Here is a 22780-nt window from a genome sequence, read left to right as displayed (position 1 = left end):
AGCTCCACCATCTGGGGGGATAGGGGGGAGAATGTCATGAGATTTCAGATTTCTATTTCCCACGAATAAGGGAGGGCCGTGGTCAAGCTAACGGCTGACGGGAATTTTTTTCCAAGGCAGACAAACCCTGCAGATCAATGAGAGCCTGTATTAATTCTCATTCTTAGTGTTGTCCCAGGCAGGCAACACAGAACACAGGTCTCGTCTTGAATTAATCAAATGAGGTTCTTTGAGGATTTTCATCAAGATAAACAGTGTTCCGACGTATTACGCAAAACCTTTGGCATTGGTGTCTCGTAACAAAGGTTCCAGATGAGAGCAATAAAGACAAGACAGTTCCAAACACTGAAATTGTTTTGGAGCCTGGCTGAGATTGGAGAGAAGGTATTTCGTGGCTTCTGTGGGTTCTAGACACTACTGACTTAATGCCCCAGCCAGGTCACAGTCACGGCGAACGAGGGGAGAGAGAGCGATGCAAAGACAGAGAGGACAAAAATAGGTCCATCTTACTGAGTTACTTTGGTATAGAAATCCCCCCAAGGAGACTGAAAGTGTCCTGAAAAACAGAGCTTCTTTCCCAAACACAGACTCGGAGCCCCCCTCTATGCAGCTGGGTTCCGTTTCCAGGGGAGGGAGGCCCATTATGGGGGGCTTAGCAAGATCTACCCGCCAAACAAAGTGCCTCTGCTCCACGGCCAGCAGGCTGCAAACTTTTTCTGGGGCCTTTTAGAAGACTAACACTTTCAGGTCTCCCCAAAGAATCTCCAGCGCATCTTATCTCAAAGCCGCACCTACCTTGGCTCCAAGGAATGACCGGCGGTGATAGAAGCAGCACAGGGCTGCCGACAGGGCGTGGAAGGCATTGCATTCCTTAGGCATCTTGCAATGTCCAGTCCCTGGACCACACACTTTTTCTTTAGGGCTGAAAGAAATGGGGCTCGAGCGTCAGAGCTCCAGCCCCGCCGCGGCAGCCCTGCTACTCCTGCCTGAGGTCCAGCGGCCGGCCTGGGGAACAAGCCACTCACTCCTGCTCACAGGCCAGGCTGGGACTTTTCCCCTCCGCTGAAGCCAATACGATCCACTCATTCAATTCTGGCAGGCTGGTGTCCAGCCTGCCATGCACACAGTGCCAGAAATTCTCATGTGACCAGACTTGTTTTCTGATGAAATTCTAACCTCTCCTTGAAGAGCTTTGGGCTTTAGCTGTCCCCTCAATCTAGAGACCCGGCAGAAATCATTAACCCCCGCAGACAGCCTGTCCTTCCCCTGGCCAGGGCACCAGGCAATCGGCTCCCGGAGTAGGGATCTGTATGCTTGTCACCCCAGCAGCTAAGGGTTAAGGAAGCACACATCACACCACCTTGTGATGAGACAAAGGCTCCTTTGAGAAAAGGACCTAAAAGGTGACTGGGGTGTGACTTCTCCTTAGGACCAATCCTAGAAGTCCGAAGACATGGGAACAGGGTCCCCGTCCCCACTCTCCCAGCCCACCCGCAGCACTGTTTATTTTTAATTAGAATGCTCCTGGCAGCCAGTTTGTAGCTGATAACGTTGGCACAGCCATCACCGTGGGTAATACAGTCTTCTGGTGTTTAATTAGCACGTCTGTCGGCAAACACCCTGGGCGCCCCATACCGTCCCACCTGGCCGAGCTGTCTGTTGGGAGGCTGGGGGTCAGGCTGTATACCCTCTTCTGACTCAACTCTTTGTCTCACTTCTCTTCTTCAGTTCGAATACTCCATCCAGTGGTCCTCTCTGGCTAACCCGGATCCAGCGCTCGAACCAGGGGGCACACGTAGCCAAGCCATTCTCCTGGGCTAAGAGACCCTTGCCCCCACCAAGAGCCTCCTGTGACCTTTAGGGAACTGCTTCTCTTTTTGCATTCCAGCCAGAGTGGATGCTCAACAATTCTGGTTTTTATCAAACCCAGGTTTCTGCCTGTAGCTCTCCCTTTCCTGCTGTTTCAGATGTTACCTTTCTGTGGCTTCGGCCACTCAAAATTGGAATGTGTCCTGAAGCTTTCTGAAACTTCACACAGGCAGAAACTTGTAACGAGGAAGAAACAGAACCCATTCAGTCCAGAAAGGAACAACACCAGATGAGGCATGAGGGAGGTATGAGAAATATCCAACAGGATTAGTGTCAAGTCCTCAGGAGGCCTTGGCCTTTGGACTAGGTCAAGTCGGCCTGTAAAAATAGAGACTTGTTTGTTCAATGCCTGTGAGCAGCCTCTGTGCCTGAACACAGCCTGAAGGAGCAGAGGGGCAGCCCTAATAAATACAGAGGATGTGGAGACAGAGCTACAGAGGGTCTGTCACCACAGCAGTGATGGGGGAGGGGAAGCTGACTTACTCTGTGATCCCTCAGTCCCTGTCTTTTGTGATTTTGGAAGCCAGATGCGCAGTCCTGGGGGCTCCACCCCAGGGAAGTCCATCCAAGAACCTGGAAGCAAGCATCAAGGGTGGCAGAGGTCACAGGGCCCTTGGAGATGGCCCAGTTGGTGGGTCGATACTGTCCTCCAAGATCCATATACTGTATCCATGAGCAAGCATTTGCTCTGTTTGCCCTGGTTTCTATTAGAGAGGGTTCAAAGGTAAGTCTTCATGAGCAGCAAGGGCCCATGACCTGTAGGGATGACTCATCCCTGAGGCCTACAGCCACCAGGTAAGGGGCCCAGTGTTTACCTGCTCATCCCTGCCGGCAGGAGACGTGCTCCGCCAGCCTAAGAAACTTCCCCAAGGGGCTACAAAAAAGCACCATCTTTAGTGTGGGATGAGGAAAGAGAGCAACTCTTTAAATCCCACACAAAAATTCAGAGAGATTGGCCAAAGCTTTTGACCTCATACCCTCCCCTCAGAAAATCTGAATGGAGTGCACTCCTGAAAGAAATATGCAAATAATGCAGACCTGTACATGACCAAGAATTATGTCATCAAGTGCTCTGGGGCCAGGGAAAAAGCGACACAAAAGACCCTCAGGTCACTGTAGAATCATGGGTCTTGTCACTTGAGGCTTTCTCAGTCTACTCTAAGAAATGTCCCCCACATGCCCAAAGAATTGGTTGTCAGGATTAAAGAAGAGGCTAATCTTATTAGGTAACTGTTTCCTAAGCACTTTTAAAAAACAGATTTGAGAGGGGCACCTGGGTGGCTCAGTGGGTTAAGCCTCTGCCTTCCGCTCAGGTCATGATCTCAGGGTCCTGGGATCGAGCCCCGCATCGGGCTCTCTGCTCCACAGGGAGCCTGCTTCCTCCTCTCTCTGCCTGCCTCTCTGCCTACTTGTGATCTCTCTCTGTGTGTGTCAAATAAATAAATAAATAAAATCTTTTAAAAAAAAAAAGTTAAAAAAAAAAAAACAGATTTGAGAAAGAGAGAAAGAGAGCCTGCGCATGAGCGGTAGGGAGGAGCAGAGGGAGAGGGAGAGAAGCAGACTCCCCAGTGAGCGCAGAGCCCAACACGGAGCTTGATCTCATGACCCTGAGATCATGACCTAAGACTAAACCAAGAGTCCAATGCTCAACTGACTGAGCCACTCAGGCACCTTGTCACTTTTTAATTTTTCTGCTCCACAGCAAAAATAATTTCTGAAACATCACTCAAAGGTATTAATAAACTTCTCCTGAAATGGCCAAGGAGGGAGACTAAAATAACGCATCGTTGTTGCAATGAAAGACGGTAACCGCATGAATTTGCAAAGTGCCCTTCACCGACTTGTTATGTTTTTCAATATCTGCGTCCACACTGATCAATTCTCCCACGTTCTCCTGACAGTGATTATTCTCTTCCAGTTACAAAGAAACAGAAGACTAGGACAGCATGTCATTCAGCAGAGAACAGACAAAGGACTAGGGATTCCAGCGTGTGATTGCAGAGCCTGGTATGTAAAAACGAGAGATTTTTTTAATGTCTTATAGTTAAACCTGTAACTCACACAGCCCCATGAAAAGGCGGTGACCTGGGGCAGGGGGTCACTCTCTGATGATTTGGTACATGTGATTTAAGACCAAATTTGGATTCAGGATTTTCTACACACCGCGCTCTTCCCAGGACAGGGGTCAGCATCTCTAGCGCAGCCCCAGGGACTGATAGGGAGTGGTGCTGGCAGCACACACAACTCTGGGGAAACTGTGCTCTTTAGCGGCCCCCCTCTGGCCTCCTGGACAACTTATTCCTCGGTACCAAGGGACAGACCTATGGAGAAAAACCAGAGCAGGGCAGCCAGGTAGATCCCTGAGGGAGAGTCCCATGCCTTCAGGTCAAATGCTGCCCACCCCATCTGGGAAGAGGTTTAAAGCAGGCCGGAGGAAGGCCCCTGTTCAGTGCCATTTTTTCCTTGGGCAGCCCTAATACTAACCTGCCCTATTTAGTAACCATAGAAACAGGAGCTGCCTGCCAGCCATATCCCACACATCCCTGCTTCCTGTCAGCAGCAGCCCTTGGGTTGAGAGAGGCTGAAAGCGTGCAAGAGTCCCTCCCCAGAGAGCTACCGTCTTCACTAGAACATGAGGCTCCCAGTGAGGCCGCCCCTCTCTCTAACCCGGCACTGGGGGGAAAGTCTGTTGGGGGAAAGATGTGCCCACCAAGTATTTGCTTTTACCTGTTTCAGGACAACTGGGAAAACAAAGCTGCCAATACTCTGCCATTCTCCCCACAGCCAGCCCAGAATCAAGGCATCAAGCCTGCCGTGCACTGAGGTGCTCTTGGTCATGGTCTACCAGTCCTGTGGACACTGACCCTGCCTACGGCGGGCAGCACGCTGTCACCAGAGGGCACCGGTCCAAGACTGCAAGGGCTGGCTCATCCCTGCCCACAGGGACACACTCAGAGCACCAGTCAAGGGATGAACACTAGTCGTGGAGGTCAAAACAGCTCAACCTCTCATAGCAACCAATGAGACTCTACCTTCTCAGCAAGGTCTCTCTCTCACCTGGCTTTTTGCCTCTACTAAACCCTGGTGATCAGACTCCCATGAACAAAGACAGCTTTACTAAGCCAGGGGGTAAAACCGATGCTACTACCACCACATCCATTTCCCCTGGCATCCTAGGAAACGGGGAAGATTAACCTGGATGGGCCCACTCCTAAATATCCAAGACTGCCCTCTGCAGGTTCGGCCCTTTGAAAAGCAGGGAGGCAAACGCCTGGGGATGAGCCCTGGGCCAGAAAAGGTGTGTTTCTCTGCAACCCTGTCTCCCAAAACTTTCCAGGTACCTGGCCCTGTCCGGCCGGTCTGCATGATTCTGAGCACAGGAAACCTGGAGGGAGGCAGGGTGGTGGAGGAGGGGCTCTGAGCCTCCCATAAAAGCCACAGGACCTCAGGGATTGAGGAGAATTTGCTGGGAGACCGCTGAAGATGAGGAGCAGCTGTCAGGGTTCCCCTCACACCAGACTCGGCAGCTACAGGAGCCACCAAAGAGCGCTGGACCCATTTTTCTGTATTCATATGCAGTTTATCTCTTGCTCTAGATGGAAATGCACCCTGGACTCAGCAGGAGGAGGGTGGGAAACGCTGGCCTGGCTCTCGGGGCCGCTGTGTGTATTGCTGTGGACTCTCAAGATGTTCACTTATGCCAGGGAATACAGAGGGTGCACTGAAGTGCGCTTGCCAGGCAGGGCTCCGTCTGACAGTCCCCCCAGATTCCCCAGGGGGCTGAGAGTATGGCTGTTAAGTGGCCTCCTTCCGGAAGCGGTATTGATCTGCCCAGCACATCAACAAAGGAACTAAGGGCAGTACTCAACAAACACACTTTTCTCTACTGGGTCTTACCCCCTTACCCTCACCCCACCCCCGCCCCGCCCAGTAAATTCCCTGTTCTCTAACTGGCTATTAAAATTGTAGAACTGACCATGGGGAGCTAAATCAGGTCAGGGCCCAGCCCGGACCTCACCATCTTGCTCTATAACATACAATTCCATCCCATGCGTCCCTCCACCACCACCTACTTCCTGGTATCGCCCCAGAAATCCTAGGTTACACAAGCCCCATTTTCTGTTTTCAGCATCAAAGCAAAATGAAAAGAACAAGCATGGGGCATAACCCCAGCCTCTCCGCCGGCAGGCTCAGACAGCCTCTGGCAGTCTCTGTCTTTCTTCAGATCCATGAAAACCATCAACCCTCCTCCCCTAGCAAAAAGCACATACTGTAATGTTTTGTGTGTAATTTTAGGGGATACCTTGTCCCCTGAAGCTCAGCCATACAACCCTGGGAGTCACTCATCTGAGATGACCTAGCCTGTCCCTGCCTTCTCCCACTCTACCCCCATGGTGCGCGCTCCTCACCCAGAGCAGGCGTTTGCTTTTCTGGTCATTGTAATGCCTACATTTTCCATGCTGCACACTTTTCTTTCCCCTTTCTTCCACTTTGGTAAGTGTGAGCTATCTAAGCAACTAAGAGGGGCCACAAATGCCCCTCAGACGTCCTTCCCATGCAGAGCTGCATAAAGGGGCCAAGGGTCATCGGCAAAGCCAGAACACCAGGAAGGCTCCCCAGCCAGGACCAGCTGCACTGTCTCCCATCTCCCCTGCCCCTGGCTCCCCCATTTCATGAGCACTTCTGCAAAATGACATCTTCCAAAACTGAGCTGTGAGACACAGATTTGCATGTCTCAGAAGTGACACTGGGAGGTAGCAGATTAGAAGGACAGCCAGGGTGGTTTCAAGTCTTTGCTATTCAGCTAGTGAGCTGGGTGACCTTGGGAAATTACTTAACCTCTCTGAGCCTAAGTTTCCTCCTCTAGTTGACCAGGTCTTTGTGAGGACCAGGTGAGATAACCCATAAAGAGCTGGGCATCTGACACAGAGTAAGCACTGAGCAAATGTGAGCCTCCCCTCCCCATTCGGTCCTCCTGAGGGGACAGATGCCCCACCTCACCCACCTTTGGGGCTTGGGAGCCACACCCCCCCAGCTGCAGCCCCAACTGCTGACCTACCCAGCAGGCTGGTACTGTAGTGACTCTTGGATCTTGAAAGCCAGGGAGCAATGAGGAGGTGTTTAAGAGTTGTCTCAATCTTAAACTATTTCTAGCCTTTAAATTTTAAGATCCCATATTAAAGTTGCACATATGGTTTTAATCACACTTGCTCAGATGTCTCAGATGATTTCCTACTCCAGAGCTGTTGTCATTTGGAGAGTTGTTTGTTTTAACAGGCGGCATGTATGTCCACAGCATCTGCCTACTTGGCCTTGACCCAGGGAAACTCCTGGCCCATCCACAACTACTGAGCTCTTGCTATCACACCCCATCCCCGCCAGTCTGACCGGGGAACCTGTAGCCCCCTAACAGGATCTGGGTCACATCCCTCCTTCCATCTTGTCCCCACACTGAGCTGGCTGCTGCAGAGCTGGGCTTCTGCCTTCGTCCTGCCCAATGCTCCCCCAACCTCACCCCCTTGCCTAGCCCTCCAGGGTCTTGCCCTAGAACTAGACCTTCCACAGGAGTCCAGAGGCCCCAGAGGACCACTTCCCATGGACCCCACACCTTCATTCTTCATTGGCCCATATTACTGGCTCCTCTGACGACAGCCATTTCTAGAAGTAGAACAGGGTCTGGTATAGACACTTGGGTCCTTTGCCTGCTCTGTCCAGCCACCCTCTCCAGATTTTCAGTGTCCACCCAGAATCTGCTTTCTACCTCTATGTTCCTCGCCCTCTTTCAGCCCTAGCGGCCACTCCATGCCCTTCTTCCACCTCAGAGAGGCTACCGGACGTGTGAGCGGATGGAACAGGCACCAAGGAATGGCCAAGAGGGCAGGAATCCTGGGGTGCATGGCAGGGTCGGCACCAGGGGGGAGGTGGAGTCAGAGCTGACTGCACTCATCCCAACCTTGAAAGGGGTCCAACATCCATCAGAAAATGATCTTATTAATCTCTCCTTCTGTTTTCAAGCAAATTCCAGCCACCTAAGTGAACTATTTCGGTGCGGAAAATATCTTGTTGTCATGGTCATAAACTGATCGTGGGCCTTATCATCAGTGACTTATTGGTGAATTCGGCCTCCTGCCCAAAGAGCTAGGAGAAGCAGGCCAGGCCAGGCACTGTTGAGCTGGGGGTGGAGTGGGGCTCCCACGAGCTCCTGGAAATTGTCTACAAATGGTTGGGTGAGTATGTGTTCACCAAGGTGAGGAGGATATGGCTTTTACCCACTTCCTAAAGAGCAATGTGACCTAAAATCCCCACTGATTCAGAAGGACCTTCAGTGGTTCTTCAAGAGGGGGCTTCGGAGGGTCCTACTGGATCTTTTGTTCTAGCAGAGAGAAGAGAGAGGGGGAAACCTTGGTCACCATGGACGTGAGGAATGACAGGGAGAGCCTGTAGCTACCATGACAGTCAGCCCAGGAGGGCTGCGGACGGGAGAGGAGGAGACAGAAAGCCTTGAGGCCTGCCGTGCCACCTTCCCTTCTGCCGCTGGAGCTGTGTGACACACGTGTACCAGGAGGGGACCCCTTCCCTTCCCCAACTGGGGCAAAGGCCTTGCTTGCCTACCACACTCAGCATCACCTTTTCTCAGGGAAATTAGCTGCAGGCACAGTTTGATAGCAGGACCTCAGCAGCGGTCAGGCATCACCTCCGGACACACACGCCCTGCGAGGGGGACTCTCAGCCCCCCTTCCTCCCCTCAGATGCTCCGGGGGCTGCCTTTGTCAGAGGCACCCTGCCTCTCAGCAGGAGCTGCCCTCACCCCTTTTTCAACCCTGGACAAGGCCCCCGAGAGCCAGCACTTATCCAGGCAGCGTTCTCCCTAGTGTCTTATTTAATACACCAGGACACATGTATCATTATCACCATGTCACAGGTAAGAGCAAACAGGACTCAGAGTTAATCATTAAACCAGAGTCTGCATCCCTGGGAGGTGATAATGGAAGCCCGGCTACCACCTGGTCACTGGGAGTACCTTATCTCGTGCAAATCCCAAAGGCAGAACAGTGGCCACGACAACAGCCCCACCCTCCTACCCAGGAACACATACCCTTAGCAACAGCGGCAGCAGGTCTCATCCGAAATATCCCATCAGAGCTCCTCATTCACTCCTGATGGGGAAGGGTAGGACATGGACAGACGGAGGCTGAGGCAGAATCTGCAAAGAGCCAGGAGGACACATAGCCCTAGAGCACAGGGGACAGCTCCAGGGCTTGGGGACCACCTTAGTGTAAGGAGAAACACCATCTAGGTGTGTTTCTCTGCAAGAAAAGGCTGACTCAACACAGGGTGTTGCATGGGAAGGATCATACTGGTTACCAGCCAGTTTCTTCACTTCCTGAAGTACTCAGGTGCTGCGTACAATGCCGCCTACTCCTACAGAAGTGACATCCAGACAGTGAACATTCCTGGTGCGTGCCCGAGGTGGGACAATGGGCTCCTTTATCAGTGATTCAAAGGACAATCTGGGGCACCTGGGTGGCTCAGTGGGTTAAGCCTCTGCCTTCAGCTCAGGTCATGATCTTCAGGGTCCTGGGATCAAGCCCCGCATCTGGCTCTCTGCTCAGCAGGGAGCTTGCTTCCCACTCTCTCTCTGCGTGCCCCTCTGCCTACTTGTGATCTCTCTCTCTGTGTCAAATAAATTAATAAAAAATTAAAAAAAAAAAAAAGGACAGTACAATCCCTGGCCTTGCCCCGTGTGCCCAGAGGCATGGGAGAGCAGGCTGCAGGAAGGGAGAGCTGCCAGGGAAAGCAGCAGGAAACCCCTGTCCCAATCTCTGGGAACATCACAGCAGCCTCAGCGCCGGGGTGCCTGTGACAGCAGATGAGGGAATTTCTCCAAGACCAGACTATAAGGGGAATCCAGGGCCCCTCTGCTCCGCTGCCCAGTTTCTCTACAACAGCGTGGATCTGACAATTAAACTGGGGGGCAGTGGGGGTCCGTAGGAGAAAACTAGAGAAAGGGGAGTACAGGGTTTGAAGAGGCCAAAAAGAAAATATCTCTACACAACCTACTACTCATATGTCAACATTTTACGTATGTACCCCACATAGACAGAGACAACTAGAAATATAGCTCATTATACTGAAAATTCAGGCCAAAAAAAAAAAAATGATGGAAATAGCAGTCAGTGGTTACTGCGTTTAAAAGCTTCACCCCGTGGCACGTACCTTCACACTTGTTTTGGATGTGTGAGCCAATCAGAACTCTGAACACTGAATGGTTCTGGAGTGGACATAATGGACCCAAGTTACACCAATTGGAGTGCTTCCCTGGGGCTTTTCAAATCAGAGCGGAAAAGAAGGTCTCCTTTCCCCCTGGGCCATAAACTCCGAGATGAGAAGTCAGGACAGCCTATGCCCACGTGCCCCCATTATATAAAGTGATCGGACTGAATGTGGCCAGTGTGCTGAGAAGCAGGTACAAGGCAGAGTGTGGACAGGCCTTCCTTCTCCAGAACAGTCATCAAGCCAGGCTACTGGACCCCTGTCCTGCCCCAGTAAACCTCCCAGCTTACATCCTCAGCTTGACTCCACGTTACTGATGGGTGGCTAGATGAAACCTGAGATCGAGACAGAACGCACCGTGTTGGGCTCCGCTGGAGTTCACGTGAATGCGACATGATCTCCCTACCTGAGAAATGCTCAGAAAGAGCCAACCTGAGCCGATGTTACATGAAAACATGTATAAGGTCCATCCATTAATAACAGGGTTGTTCCCTCGTGTTTCAGTGATGGGTGGAAATGAATGGTGGTTCACAGCCTACTGCAAGGATGCTCCATTAAAGAACTGAGTTGCCTTGAGTTCTCAAGGAAGAAGCAGACATGAATTCGCCTCCAGGAAAAGGGAGAGGGATTCATGGAGTCGGAATGTCCCGTGCTGCTGAATGTAGGTGTGAGTTTTGCTCCCACACCCAGCACCCCTCCCAGGCTGGGGGAAACCACTCACAAATGGCTCATTCAACCCTACTCATGCAGGCAACAGCACCCTCTTAAGTTCCTGGAGGACATTTCCAAAGGCTATTGTGGGAATTTTGTGGGAAGACAGAGGACCTGATGCAGAGGTAGTGAGACATTCCCTTTTATTGAGGCCGTGTGGACTTTACCAGAGATAACTGATTACCTGGGAGGGCAACTCTCATGACTTCTTTGTATGTCAGAGAAAGGGCAATCTGCATCATCCCCCAAATATATTCAGATCTTCCCAAATTTACTCCTTCTGTAGTCCTTAGGTGAACACGGTCCAGAAGGAGCCTCGGAGCCCTGGTTCTCGGTCTGTGTGGCCCTACGGGGCTTCCTTCGCCTCCTGCTATTGCTTTATTTACCCCAGTGAGGGGCCCCAGCTCCAAGCCTGAAGCACTCATTAAAGTGACCTGTGTCCTTGTCTATTTGCTTCAGGACTTATTCATTGTCAACACTCCAATGCCTGGGAGTGTTGGAGCCAATGCCTGAACAGGAGAGGGACCAGAGAAGGTTTGGAGAAAGCACAGGGATTGTCCATCTGGGTCCAGAAATACCTTGGAAATAAGATGCACAAGAGGCACACATGCATATTTCTAGACACACAGTTCTTTTTCATCCCTATCGCAAAGAGATAGGGACCGCCGCCCCCGAAAAAGTTCAGACCCACAGGGGGCCCTAGACGTGACTTGCTGCAAGAGCGTCATCACTCTCACTGGTGAAGCAGGCTTGCCCTTCCCTGCAGCTAGATGAGGACTGGTCCCTTCTTCGGCCCCTCAGAAGCACCCCACTCTCCAACGTGAGCTACCTGGGTTCCCAAATGGAGAGAGGCTTCCAGAACAGGTGACTTCCAGCTCCTACCACCTCTACGAGCAATCCCTGAACGCTCTGGAAACCAGGAGAGAAGAGGATGCAGCGCTGTCCTTCCCGAGCTTGTTCCAGCAAAGACCCAGGAAAGACAAAGAGGGGGAGACCAGGCCACGATGGACTCGGTGGGCCACGATGCACTCAGATGTTTCCAAAAAACACGCACCTGGGTCTGGGAAAAATGAGACTCCAACTGGAGCCTGGTGGTCACAGGAAACAGTCCATCAGCTTCATCATCGCTTCTGAACAAAATGCTCTTTTGAGAGCGTGAATGGGGGCTTTATGTAGTTAAGTTCTCGTCCACGGGCTAATAAATATGTGAAATGCCCTCTCAGACCAGGTTCCTGCAGCCCGGACACTGAGGTCATTCAAGAAACAATTAGATGCCATCTGGAGAGAGCTGGGACTCAAAGGAAATGGTCTCACAGGGCCAAACAGCATGTTCTTGTTCCCGGGGTCTGACACGTCCTTATCTTCACTGACATAAAGGACGGATGGAGCTCGGCCAGCTAACCCACACTGGGAGCACAGAATGGGCCAATGTGGCAGCAATTAATAAAAGCTTAAGGACCAGGAGAATGTTCATTTTCAGCCTACCTCAAGTAAATGTATCCCTTGACTGCACTTTTCGCATCCAAGCTGAGCATCTCCACCATAAACCAGACCTTGGCTTCACTGAGCTTGGGGTTTTCACGGTTTTAATATAAAACAATCAGAGCAGAACAGCAACTGCCTCTGGATCAGCTCCTCACAGTATATAATGAGTAGCTCCATCATCGGAAACAGGTAGTATTTACAGAAGATTGTTGTTAGCTCACAATCTGCTCAGTGGTAAACAACACGCCCTTAGTTCTAGGATAGATTCTCAATCTTCCCTCATTTTTTTTTTTTAAGATTTTATTTATTTATTTCACAGATAGAGATCGCAAGTAGGCAGAGAGGCAGGCAGAGAGAGAGGAGGAAGCAGGCTCCCCGCTGAGCAGAGAGCCCAATGTGGGGCTCGATCCTAGAACCCTGGGATCATGACCTGAGCTGAAGGCAGAGGCTTTAACCCACTGAGCCACCCAGGTGCCCCTATCTTCCCTCATTTTTAAAAAAGGATTTTATTTATTTGACAGAGAGAGACAGCAAAAGAGGGAACACAAGCAAGGGGAGTGGGAAAGAGAGAAGCAGGCTTCCCCCTGAGCAGGAAGCCCGATATGGGGCTGGATCCCAGGAACCTGGGATTATGACCTGAGCCGAAGGCAGATGCTTAACAACTGAGCCACCCAGGTGCCCCTCTTTTCTCATTTAAAAAAAAAATTATTTATTTATTTATTTATTTGACAGACAGAGATCACAAGTAGGCAGAGAGGCAGGCAGAGAGAGAGGGGGATTCAGGCTTCCCACTGAGCAGAGAGCCCAATGCGGGGCTTGATCCCAAGACCTAAAATCATGACCTGAGCCAAAGGCAGAGGCTTAACCCACTGAGCCACTCAGGTGCCCCTCTTTTCTCATTTTTAAATGAAAATTTAATGTCTCTTCTGTCTTAATAATCAGTATTTTTTTAATATAAATGTTACTGTTTTAAAAAATACCCACTTAGCCAGAGAAAAAAATATGGATTTAGATCAACAGGAGCTGATGATCACTGTTCTCTTTATAGAGAGAGTTACATATAGATAGATAGATAGATAGATAGATCGATCGATCCTATATATAGGCTTTATAACAGCTCTTAAGTAGCGGGAACCCCTCTAGGACAGCGATGTTCAAAGTGCAGCCTATGTGCCCTTGGGGCCTTTCAGGGAGTCCATGAGGCTAAAACTATTTTCATGACAATACTGAGACATTCTGGGGCACCTGGGTGGCTCAGTCAGTTAAGCATCTGCCTTTGGCTCAGGTCTTGATCTCAGCTTCTCCCCCTGCCTGCAGCTCCCCCTGCTTGGGTTCTCTTGCTCTCTGACAAATAAATCAATAAATAAAATCTTAAAAAAAAAAAATACCGAGACATTTTTTGCCATTTTCACTGGGTTGACATTTCCACCAATAAGGTGAAAGCAATGATGGGGCATGCTGCTAGGACCTTAGCACAAAGCAAGGGAGAGTCACCACATTTTTAAAAAAAAATTTGTTTTAAATATTGAAAAAACAATTTTTAAGTATTTCTCTAAAAAAATCGCCAGTTTTGCTAAAGAAATCCTTGATGAAGCCATAAGAATTACTCGCTTTAAATCAGAGGGACCTTTGCATCCACGTCTCTCTTTAATATTCTGTGGGATGACACAGGGAGCACACATGTGGCCCTTCTCCGGCAGACCCAAGTACAATGGGTGTCTTGAGGGAAAGCAACTGTGTGCTCAACTAGCTGCTTTTGCATGGAACACCATTTTTACTTCAAAGGATGTCTGACAAACTGGTTATTCGGACGTGGTATTTATCTGGCAGGCATTTTCTAAAAAAGGAACAAAGTAAGCCTGTCACTTCCAGAAGAACAATGGACGGTATTTTTTGCCAGTGATGAAACCTGAGCTTTCAACTGAAAAATCAGAATTTGGGGAAACTTGTATTCATGACCGTGAATTTGACAGCTTTCCGATACTTTAGTGGTTTTTCTGATAACTGGTGATATAAATGAATGCGACTTTTTAATATTGTATAATGAAATACATTAACATTTTGAATATCTGTCTAACTCAGGAAACCAGTATGTCTCAAATACCCAATGCACGGTGGTATAAATTTGTACACAGGTATGTTCTAGGAGACCAGACCAAGAAATTTGCAAAAATATAAAACAATGAAAAAAATATATATAAAACAATGCCATTTTTCTCATTAAATTTTGTTTTGGAAAATGATTATTTTCACAAAAATAATTACTGTTATTTTTAAATGAGTTAGCTAAATACTTAAAAAATTCCTGTATTTTAATTTCTAATACAATAAGCCAATAGTTAAAACACATAAGAAAAGCTCTTTGGGGGTCTCAATAATTTTTAAGAGTGAAAAGGGGTCTTGAGCTCAGTTTAAGAACTTCTGCTCTAATATACCTAAGCTACCATTCTGCGTAATTTTGATTGGACCCTAAGTTTTCATCATATTTATGAAGTAAGCTAACAGAGGGCTCTTTTTATTTTAATAAATAACTTTAGCAGAAAAACACTAACCTGACACTAACTAGCCCGAGACTCCATCCCAGGACAGGAGATGATGACCTGAGCCAAAATCAAGAGTGGGCTGCTTAGCCAACTGGGCCCCCCAGGCATCCTTCTCCAGTATTATGCTTCATTCCTCTGTGCTCCCATGTACACCCAATATGGCAGGAAATCCTGAAGACTCTGCCCTCACATGAGACCAGAATGTCCCTTCTTTACCACCTCTTCTGCTGTCACAGGTCCAAACTACCCTGTCTCACCTGGCATTCCCAACTCCTCTCCCTGTTCCTACCCTTGCCCCACAAAGTCTGCCAGCAACATAGAAGCCAATGTCATCTCTACATGACTCCACAAAAGTTACATACGGGACCCATGCAATCTGCCCTGTCACTCTCTCACATCAGCTTTGGTCACTCTCTCTCGCTCAAATTCACTCCTGCCTTTCCAGCCCCGCTGGCCTCATGGCTGTTCGTTGGTGGAAGAAATGAACTCTCACTCCGCGCTCCCTGGGCATACACAGCCCCATAGGCACAGGGTCTTCCCCTTCAGTCTCTAACACACTGATAATCTGTTTTCTGCTTCACATAATACCAGCTTCCTTCTGGCCATTTTTTTTTCCCAGCTGTCAAATCACAATTCAAATATAACTTTTCCCAAGGAGCCTTCTTGGTTACCACAGGTTAAACGTCAGATCCATGCCAACCCCTCTCACACAAAATCTACATACAGTGTCACAGCATCTTAGAGCTTTTTTTCCAAGAATGTAACACAATTCACTCTGTTAACAAAATGCCTTAACAATTTTAATCTATCTTCTTTAAAGCCAACAAAAACCACTTGTCTTTTTATATACTTTAAACACAGCCCTTGGTTCTGAGGTTGTGAATATAATGTTAATAATTTAATATCAAAAGCTCCCAGAATAATTAGACTGAATCGCAACCAAACGCTGCACTATTGTGACATTTTATTACCACTAGAGGGCGGAATTTAACAGCAAATGAGTCCAACGCTAACAAGCCTGGCTTCCCGTTTGGGAGCTGAAGAGTTACTACTGACTAGGACCCTATAGTTGATGACAACATCTCCTGAGGAACTGACAGGTCTGAGCCAGAGGCTCAGAAACTTGCCCAAAGTCACCTTAAAGAGTGTATCTACTTCTGCCTAAATGTGTGAGTATTTAAGATGATAACAGTGATCCCACAATTGTTATCCTACACCAGGTTGGCAAGAGAAGGTAGGCTGAGGTTAGTTATAAGAACTTTCTTGCTTTCCTTAAATAAAATCGCTGAAGAATTTCTGGAAATTTTTTAGAGATGGGAGTGTTACTTGCTTTGGGAAACTTTGAGATCTTTTAGAAAAATCTCATTCCTTCTTCAATTTAAATGCCCTTTGCATCTGGTTTTATATGGTCATCAGTCAGCCAGCCAGTCACGAAATATTAAGACAAGAAAAGGTCCTTGCCCTCAGAACTCACATTCTAATGAGAAGACGTTTGGGGTTTCTTGGTTGTTTGTTTTTTAAAAAAACACAAAGAATTCCCAACAAGTGCTGTAAGCATGATATACGCAGTAAGGAGACAGTGGGACTTGGCGAGGCAGCTCTTAGCAGGGGCGTCAGGGAAGGTCCCTCTGAAGCAATGACATCTGAGTCAAGAGGGACCAGCCACACCACGCACCGGGGTGACAGTTACTACACTAGTATTTACTGAGTGCTATCTACGTGTCAGACAGGGTGCTAACAACTTCACATGTGTCAACTAATTCAACTCCTGCACTCTCCCATCTAGTGTTAAAGAAACGGAGTGCCGGAAAACTTTGAAAACTTGCCCAGAGTCACCCAACCAAGAAATGGCTAAGTTAGAGCTCTGTGTCTGCGTTAGTTTCCTGGGGTGGCTCTTACAAAGCACCACGGATTGGGTGGCTTGAAAACAGAAATGTATTCTCTGGGTTCTGGAGGCTAGGCTTCTAAAAATCAAGGTGTCGGGCAAGGGCTACATTGTCTCTGAAGGCTCTGGGGGCCACCCTTTCTTGCCTCTTGTAGCTCATGACGACTAGAACACTTGATGTTGTCGGCTTGTGCAGCCATCAACCCAGTCTCTGCCTCTGCGGCCACATGGCATTCTCCCTATGCGTTAGTGTCTCTGTGCACAAATTTCTCTTTTCTTCTAAGAACACCAGGCATTGGCTTAGGGCCCACCCTAATCCAGTGTGATCTCATCCTAGTGTGATGTATCTGCAAAGACCTTATTTCCAAATAAGGCCATATTTAGGTACTAGGGGGCTTAATACTTTGTTATATCTTTTGGGGGAACACAATTCCACCCACTTTAAACCATTCGACTTCAAGAGAAACTTCCATGCCAAGGCACAGGCAAAGATCCAGGGCAGTGGGAAAAGCCAGCAGGGAGGAGTAGAGTGACAAAGGCAGATGGCAGGAGATGAGGTTAGGGGTAGACAGGCCACATGCAAAGGGCTCTAGGGTCCAGTTATAAAATGGGAACCTAGCCTGATGTCATAGCTTCAATTCTTGCTTGCATGGTAGTTTCCGCAGTCTCTTTGCCACCTCTCCACCAGCCACTGCTTGGGATCTCAGAGGAGTCTTTCTCCTTCCAGTCAAGGATGAAGGCTGCAGCATAGAATACAAGCAGGAATCTAGCCTTTCTCCACTCATGGGCCAGACAAGGCTCCTGTGAGCACTTCTAGAGGGCAGTTCCACGGTCTGACCTGGAGTCAAACCATCAAGTTCAGGAGGCCCAGGGAGAACTGACTTCTGACTTGGGTCTGGCATTGGGACAGGATTACACTGGCAGAGCAATCTGGCCTGAGGAAATTATCCAGACAAGCCCCAGGCAATAACAGTCAGGATTCAAGCACCTGTGCTGTCCCCACCTCCCTTTCAGCCCTCAGAACTGAAGGCGTCAGATGTGACAGGCCCAGTGGGGAGATGCTGCTCACAGCAGACAGGTCCACCCCACGAGGTGCTGAGATGCATCCAAATCATGCAGTGGGCTGCCACAGCATCATCTCTGCGATTGTGCGAGGTCTCACAACCTGCCGGAGGACTCCCTGCTGTGTTGTCAGGCAAGGGTAAAGTCCTGTCAATGACGCAAGGTAGTATCATGGAAGTGTCCGCATGAAAGTTTTTGCTGAAAGCCTACTGTGCGTTCTTCAGAGGTGAAACAGGGACGGTATCTATGCATAGGGTCTACAGCAGGAGTCTGCAAATCTTTTCTGTAATGGGCCAGACAGTGAATATGTCAGGCTTTGCTGCCCAATCTGTCAAATCGACTCAACTCCATCATAATGGCAAGAAAGCAGCAATATGTAAATGAAAGGGTGTGGCTGTGTTTCAATAAAGCTTTATGCATGTTGGAATCTGAATTTTAAAATTGTCTCATTCTTCTTTTGATTTAAAAAAAAATTTTGATGAAACAAGATGCGATCGGGAGGGAGACAAACCATAAGAGACAATCTCAAGATGCGATCGGGAGGGAGACAAACCATAAGAGACAATCTCACAAAACAAACTGAGGGCTGTGGGGGGCAGGGTGTGTGGAGAGGGTGGCTGGGTTATGGACACTGGGGAAGGTATGTGCTATGGTGAGTGTTGTGAAGTGTGTAAACCTGGCGATTCAGAGACCTGTGTCCCTGGGACTAATAATACATTATATGTTAATAAAAAAAATTTAAAAATTAAAAAAAAATCTGAATTGTAAAATCCATTTTTAGCTTGCGCCGTACAACAACAGGCGGTCGGCCAGATTTGGTCTCCTCCGGCCGTAGTTTGCTGATCCTCCCAATTTAATGATATCCCCAAATGCTCATCAACTAATGTAATGTCATTGCGGTAACAAGGTCTCCAACTGGAAGTTTCCTGTCCTCCCTTAAAATATTCACTGGCTTCTGGCAAGATGCCAGGCACTCTGTGAACTCTGGAATCTTCCCTGGCTTCCTCTCCCTCACCTCCTCCAGTGAAGTCCACATGTAGCTGTCAGCTCATCAAATAAAATGACTCTTAATTCTCCAAAAGGCCTCGAGCCCTTGCCCGGACTTTCCATGCCCACCACCACTATCTAAGGTTAGGCTCTCAGGAACACTTGGCTCCTACAGCTCGCTCCCCCGAGCAATTACTAACACATGGTATGGGCTTCAAACTATCTGCTGAATGAGCCGGGCCGCAGAATAACCCACAGCTCAGCACTTTCTCCATGTGATCAGCAGTTTGAGGTGGCCCGTCTCAAAACCAAATACTTCTCCTACGGGGGGTGGCATCACCTAAGGGCTAAAATATGATGAGGTTTTAGATTGCTTTTTAAAAGTCAGGCTCACTGAGGTGTAATTTACATACAGCAAGAGTCACCCTTTTGGGTACCATCAGGTGAGCTTGGAAACAACCACAATCAAGGTATTTCTATCATCCTAAAAGTTCCTTTGTTCCCATTTGCAGTCGACCTCTCCCTTACCCCTTTTCAACAACTCAACTGTTTTCTGTCACTAGTAAGTTTTTATAGGCATCCCACAGTCCATCTTTTAGGCTGACCATCATGCCATTCTAAGGTGTACTATGGTTTCTCCATTCGCCAGCTGAAGGACATTTGAACTGCAACCAGTTTTTATCAATTATAAATAATGTCACCGTCAACATACACATACAGACTTTTAAATGAACGTTTTCCATTTTCATGATAAGATTTCACTTTGTGTAAATGGCCGCATTTTGAAAGACCCTGCAGGAAAGGATTCCACTGAATGAAGGGCTGTCCTCCGTCCCTATTCTTCTGTTTTCCCACCCTGCCTCAGCAATTTGTTTTTAAATCGCAGTGACATTAAACCTCCCAAGGAGATCCAGAGAGAATGTTTTCAGGGTGGAGTGGGAGAAGTTTGGATGGGAGTGCTCTCCCGGGGCTCTGAATGGGAGCCCCCGGGCTGCTTCACATTCACCGCGGACGGCGTTTGATCTTCGGCTCCCCCAGGACGGCGCTGGCCCTGCGGATGTGCACACTCAGGCAAAAACCTGCAGAGCCAGCCAATCGCGCCGTTATTTGGTTCCTATAACTTGCTAAAATCTCACGGAATGTACAGCGTGCCATTGTTTTTGTAAGTCCCTTTCATGGCTTTGTCAGCGGGCTAATTCAGAGCAGACTGGCCTGTTTTCTCTGTTGGAAGAAAAGGCGTTCGTCCAAGGCAGCTATTTAACCGTGACCATGGCTGCGGCCATCTTGAGCACAAAGCGGGAGCCGCAGCTCCCCGGGCGCTCTCCCAGGAGCTCCCCAACGCCGGCGGGCACGCACTTATTCTTGGCGCTGGAATTCGCATAATTACTCCTCTTTTAATCTGCTGGGTGACCTAATGTAGCCCGGCAGGGCCGCAGGAAGAGGCCTTGCGGAGATCTGAGCCTTGGGCAGCCTGTCCTATCAGTAAGGCCCTCTCCGAAAGAGCATTTCAGTGCATTAACCCCCTAAAGGGCTGATTGCCAAAGCACTCAGGCTCGGGAGCTGCTCCTGCGCACTGGGTGGGGAGGTGGGGGGCTGAGGCACCGGGAGGGAGGGGAAGAAGCCCTCAGAGGTGCAGGTCCCCACTCAGGATAATGGCTCCAGTCCTGTCCCTTCTCCCAGCCTGCGAGGCTCAGAAACTGCAAATCGTTTCATAAAAGCTCACAAGTGGTTCTAGCAAGAATCCACCCAGGCTGCCTATAAAAGAAAGGATATTTGTTCACTAGGAGGCTAACCAGGGACAAAAGGCTGCATTCCGTCTTGACACTTGCTAACTGCCGTCGCCTGGAGAGCAGGCCTTTGTCCACAGGCAGGGCGCTGTTTACAGCCTGGCCACGTAAATGGGCTTGCCTACATCTTGGCTAATTTGAAAAACAGTCATCCGGATTTTCTTTTCTACTTGGGTTTATTTTCTAATTTATCTTTCTGAAGGTTTTTCATTTAAAATGAAAAATCTATAATAAACATTTCTTTTAAAGGAAAAATCACCCAGCTCTGCCCCAATCACCACCTCCCCTAAAAAAATACATTTTAAACCATTCCCAGAAAAGAGATGCTTTATTAAAATGACTGTAAGGCTTGTATGTGAAGAAGCTAGAAAGAATCTTCAATCTATAAGGAAGACAGGTACAAAGGGGGAAAGGACAAGAAATAATATGAATTTATAAAATTTAGTGTATGGGGAGACAGTTCTTGAAGCTTAAAAAAGTAGCCCCAGAAAAAGAGTGAAAAGAATGATAAAGAGTGAAAACCAAAGTAGGTTTTGTAGGTTCAAGAAGGGGTTACAAAAGTGAAAGCATAGTGGATCTAAGAGCAGATGGAGGAGTGTTGAGGTGCATCCCCAATTCTGTGAGGTACTAGGATGAACTGGCACTTATTAGCTCTCACACCCTTGGTCTTAATGTCTGAGACAAATGTTCCAATCAACATGCCACTTCCACTCATACTGACGATCAAGAATGGATAGATTAAGAACCCCTTCCCACTTGCTAAAAAAAACTTTCCCCTTCAGCCTATCACAGGTGTAGAGGACCCTAAAAATGTTCAAAGGACATTAACCCATCCCCTGATGTTTTAGTTGTGACAAGACAGCGCCTACAGAAAGAAGGTAGTAAGTCCACAGTCACAGAGGGTGGACTGGGCTCCTCTCCCTGAGGGTTCTTCGGGTTTGTATAACTTGGGAGTCTGATCTGGGAAGGTTAACACCCTGAGCTATTATCATTTACTCACATTTTAGTACAATTATTTTATCAAATGTTCTAAGCAGTTACCTGACACAGGTCTAAGAAACGACACTGAATAAATAGATTGCAATGGGGGTAAAAATATGGCAAAAACAGAACAGGGCACTGAATAAGTCAAACAGCCCAGAAGATAAAGCCTTCCTCACAATTTCGCCTACGGCTATTTCCTCCAAAAGCTATTTCCTCTGTTTAAAAAAAAAAAAAAAAAGTTTTTATCCCCGGTAAGGTATGCTAGGTACGCAGAGGAAAATTCCAGAGCTGTACACCACTAAGCAAAGTCACAAATGACTAAAGAGCAGGAGGAAGGCAGAGGTCCGGTAAATGTTTCTGCTTTCCAACCTGGAAGAAGTGGTTTCTTTTGCAGTGAAAAAGAGAGTGGATTGTATTTCATTACAGCAAAGGACCTCATGATTACACAAACCAGTTAAAATCAAACTTTCAAGATGATCATGTTTTGAACTACTGTGGGGGAATTAAAAAAATAGGTAGGGAGGCGGTACCTGGATGGCTCAGGTCATGATCCCAGAGTTCTGGGATGAGCCCCACATCCGCATCGGGGCTCCATGCTTGGTGCAAAGCCTGCTTCTCCCTCTCCCTTTCCTCCTGCTTGTGTTCCCTCTCTGGCTCTCTCTCTCTGTCAAATAAATAAGATCTTAAAAAAAAAAAATGTAGGGAGAAGCAAGGGCTCAAAAAATAAGGCAAAACTAGAAAAAGAAAAAAAAACCTCCTCTCTTTAACAGAATTACAGAGACAGACATAGCGGCGAATGAGATTCCGAAATCCTCTGGCTGGTTTGGAGCTGCTCTAACTTTCTGATCACAACCAAACATGGAATTCAGCGGGTAGGGTCTAGGTGCTGTTGGGAGGCAGCAGGAAGAAAAAGAACCTCCATCAGCCTGGGGCTTCTCTGCTTGCCTGTACACATTTCCCTCCATCCCCAGCACAGAGGAGCTGCTGGTAGCCTAGCAACCGCAGACGGGTCCCCTTTCACTCCAGATTAATGTGCCGCGATACAGACTGCACAGAGTGTTAGGAGAACACAGAGTACAAACTGGACGGAAGTGAATTTTGGATTCATTCTCTACCTAGCTCTCTCGGTCCCAATACTGCAGCCCCAGTCCCCACCCCCGACCTGCCCCCAGTGCCTCAGCTTCCCCAGGCAC

The 22780-nt window shown here is 48.4% G+C and overlaps 1 protein-coding gene across 2 annotated transcripts in view; it reads right to left on the bottom strand.

Moving 5' to 3' along the window:
* BCAR3 (BCAR3 adaptor protein, NSP family member) overlaps window positions 1–22780 on the bottom strand; it is a 110009-nt gene that overhangs the window by 49665 nt on the left and 37564 nt on the right. Inside the window, exon 1 of one of the 2 annotated variants that reach the window (XM_080801836.1) lies at window positions 796–1094. The exons of the other annotated variant lie outside the window; for it this stretch is intronic. Within the exon in view, the coding sequence (XP_080657962.1) occupies window positions 796–879 (84 nt within the window). The 5' untranslated portion in view covers window positions 880–1094. Of the gene's footprint in view, window positions 1–795; window positions 1095–22780 lie in introns of those variants that run through there. 2 annotated transcript variants of the gene reach the window in all.

Source organism: Martes martes, assembly GCF_963455335.1.
Source record: "Martes martes genome assembly, chromosome: 4".
Taxonomy (NCBI): Eukaryota; Metazoa; Chordata; class Mammalia; order Carnivora; family Mustelidae; genus Martes; species Martes martes.
The sequence above is the reverse complement of the archived record's forward strand: the minus strand, read 5'-3'. Positions and strand labels throughout refer to the sequence as shown.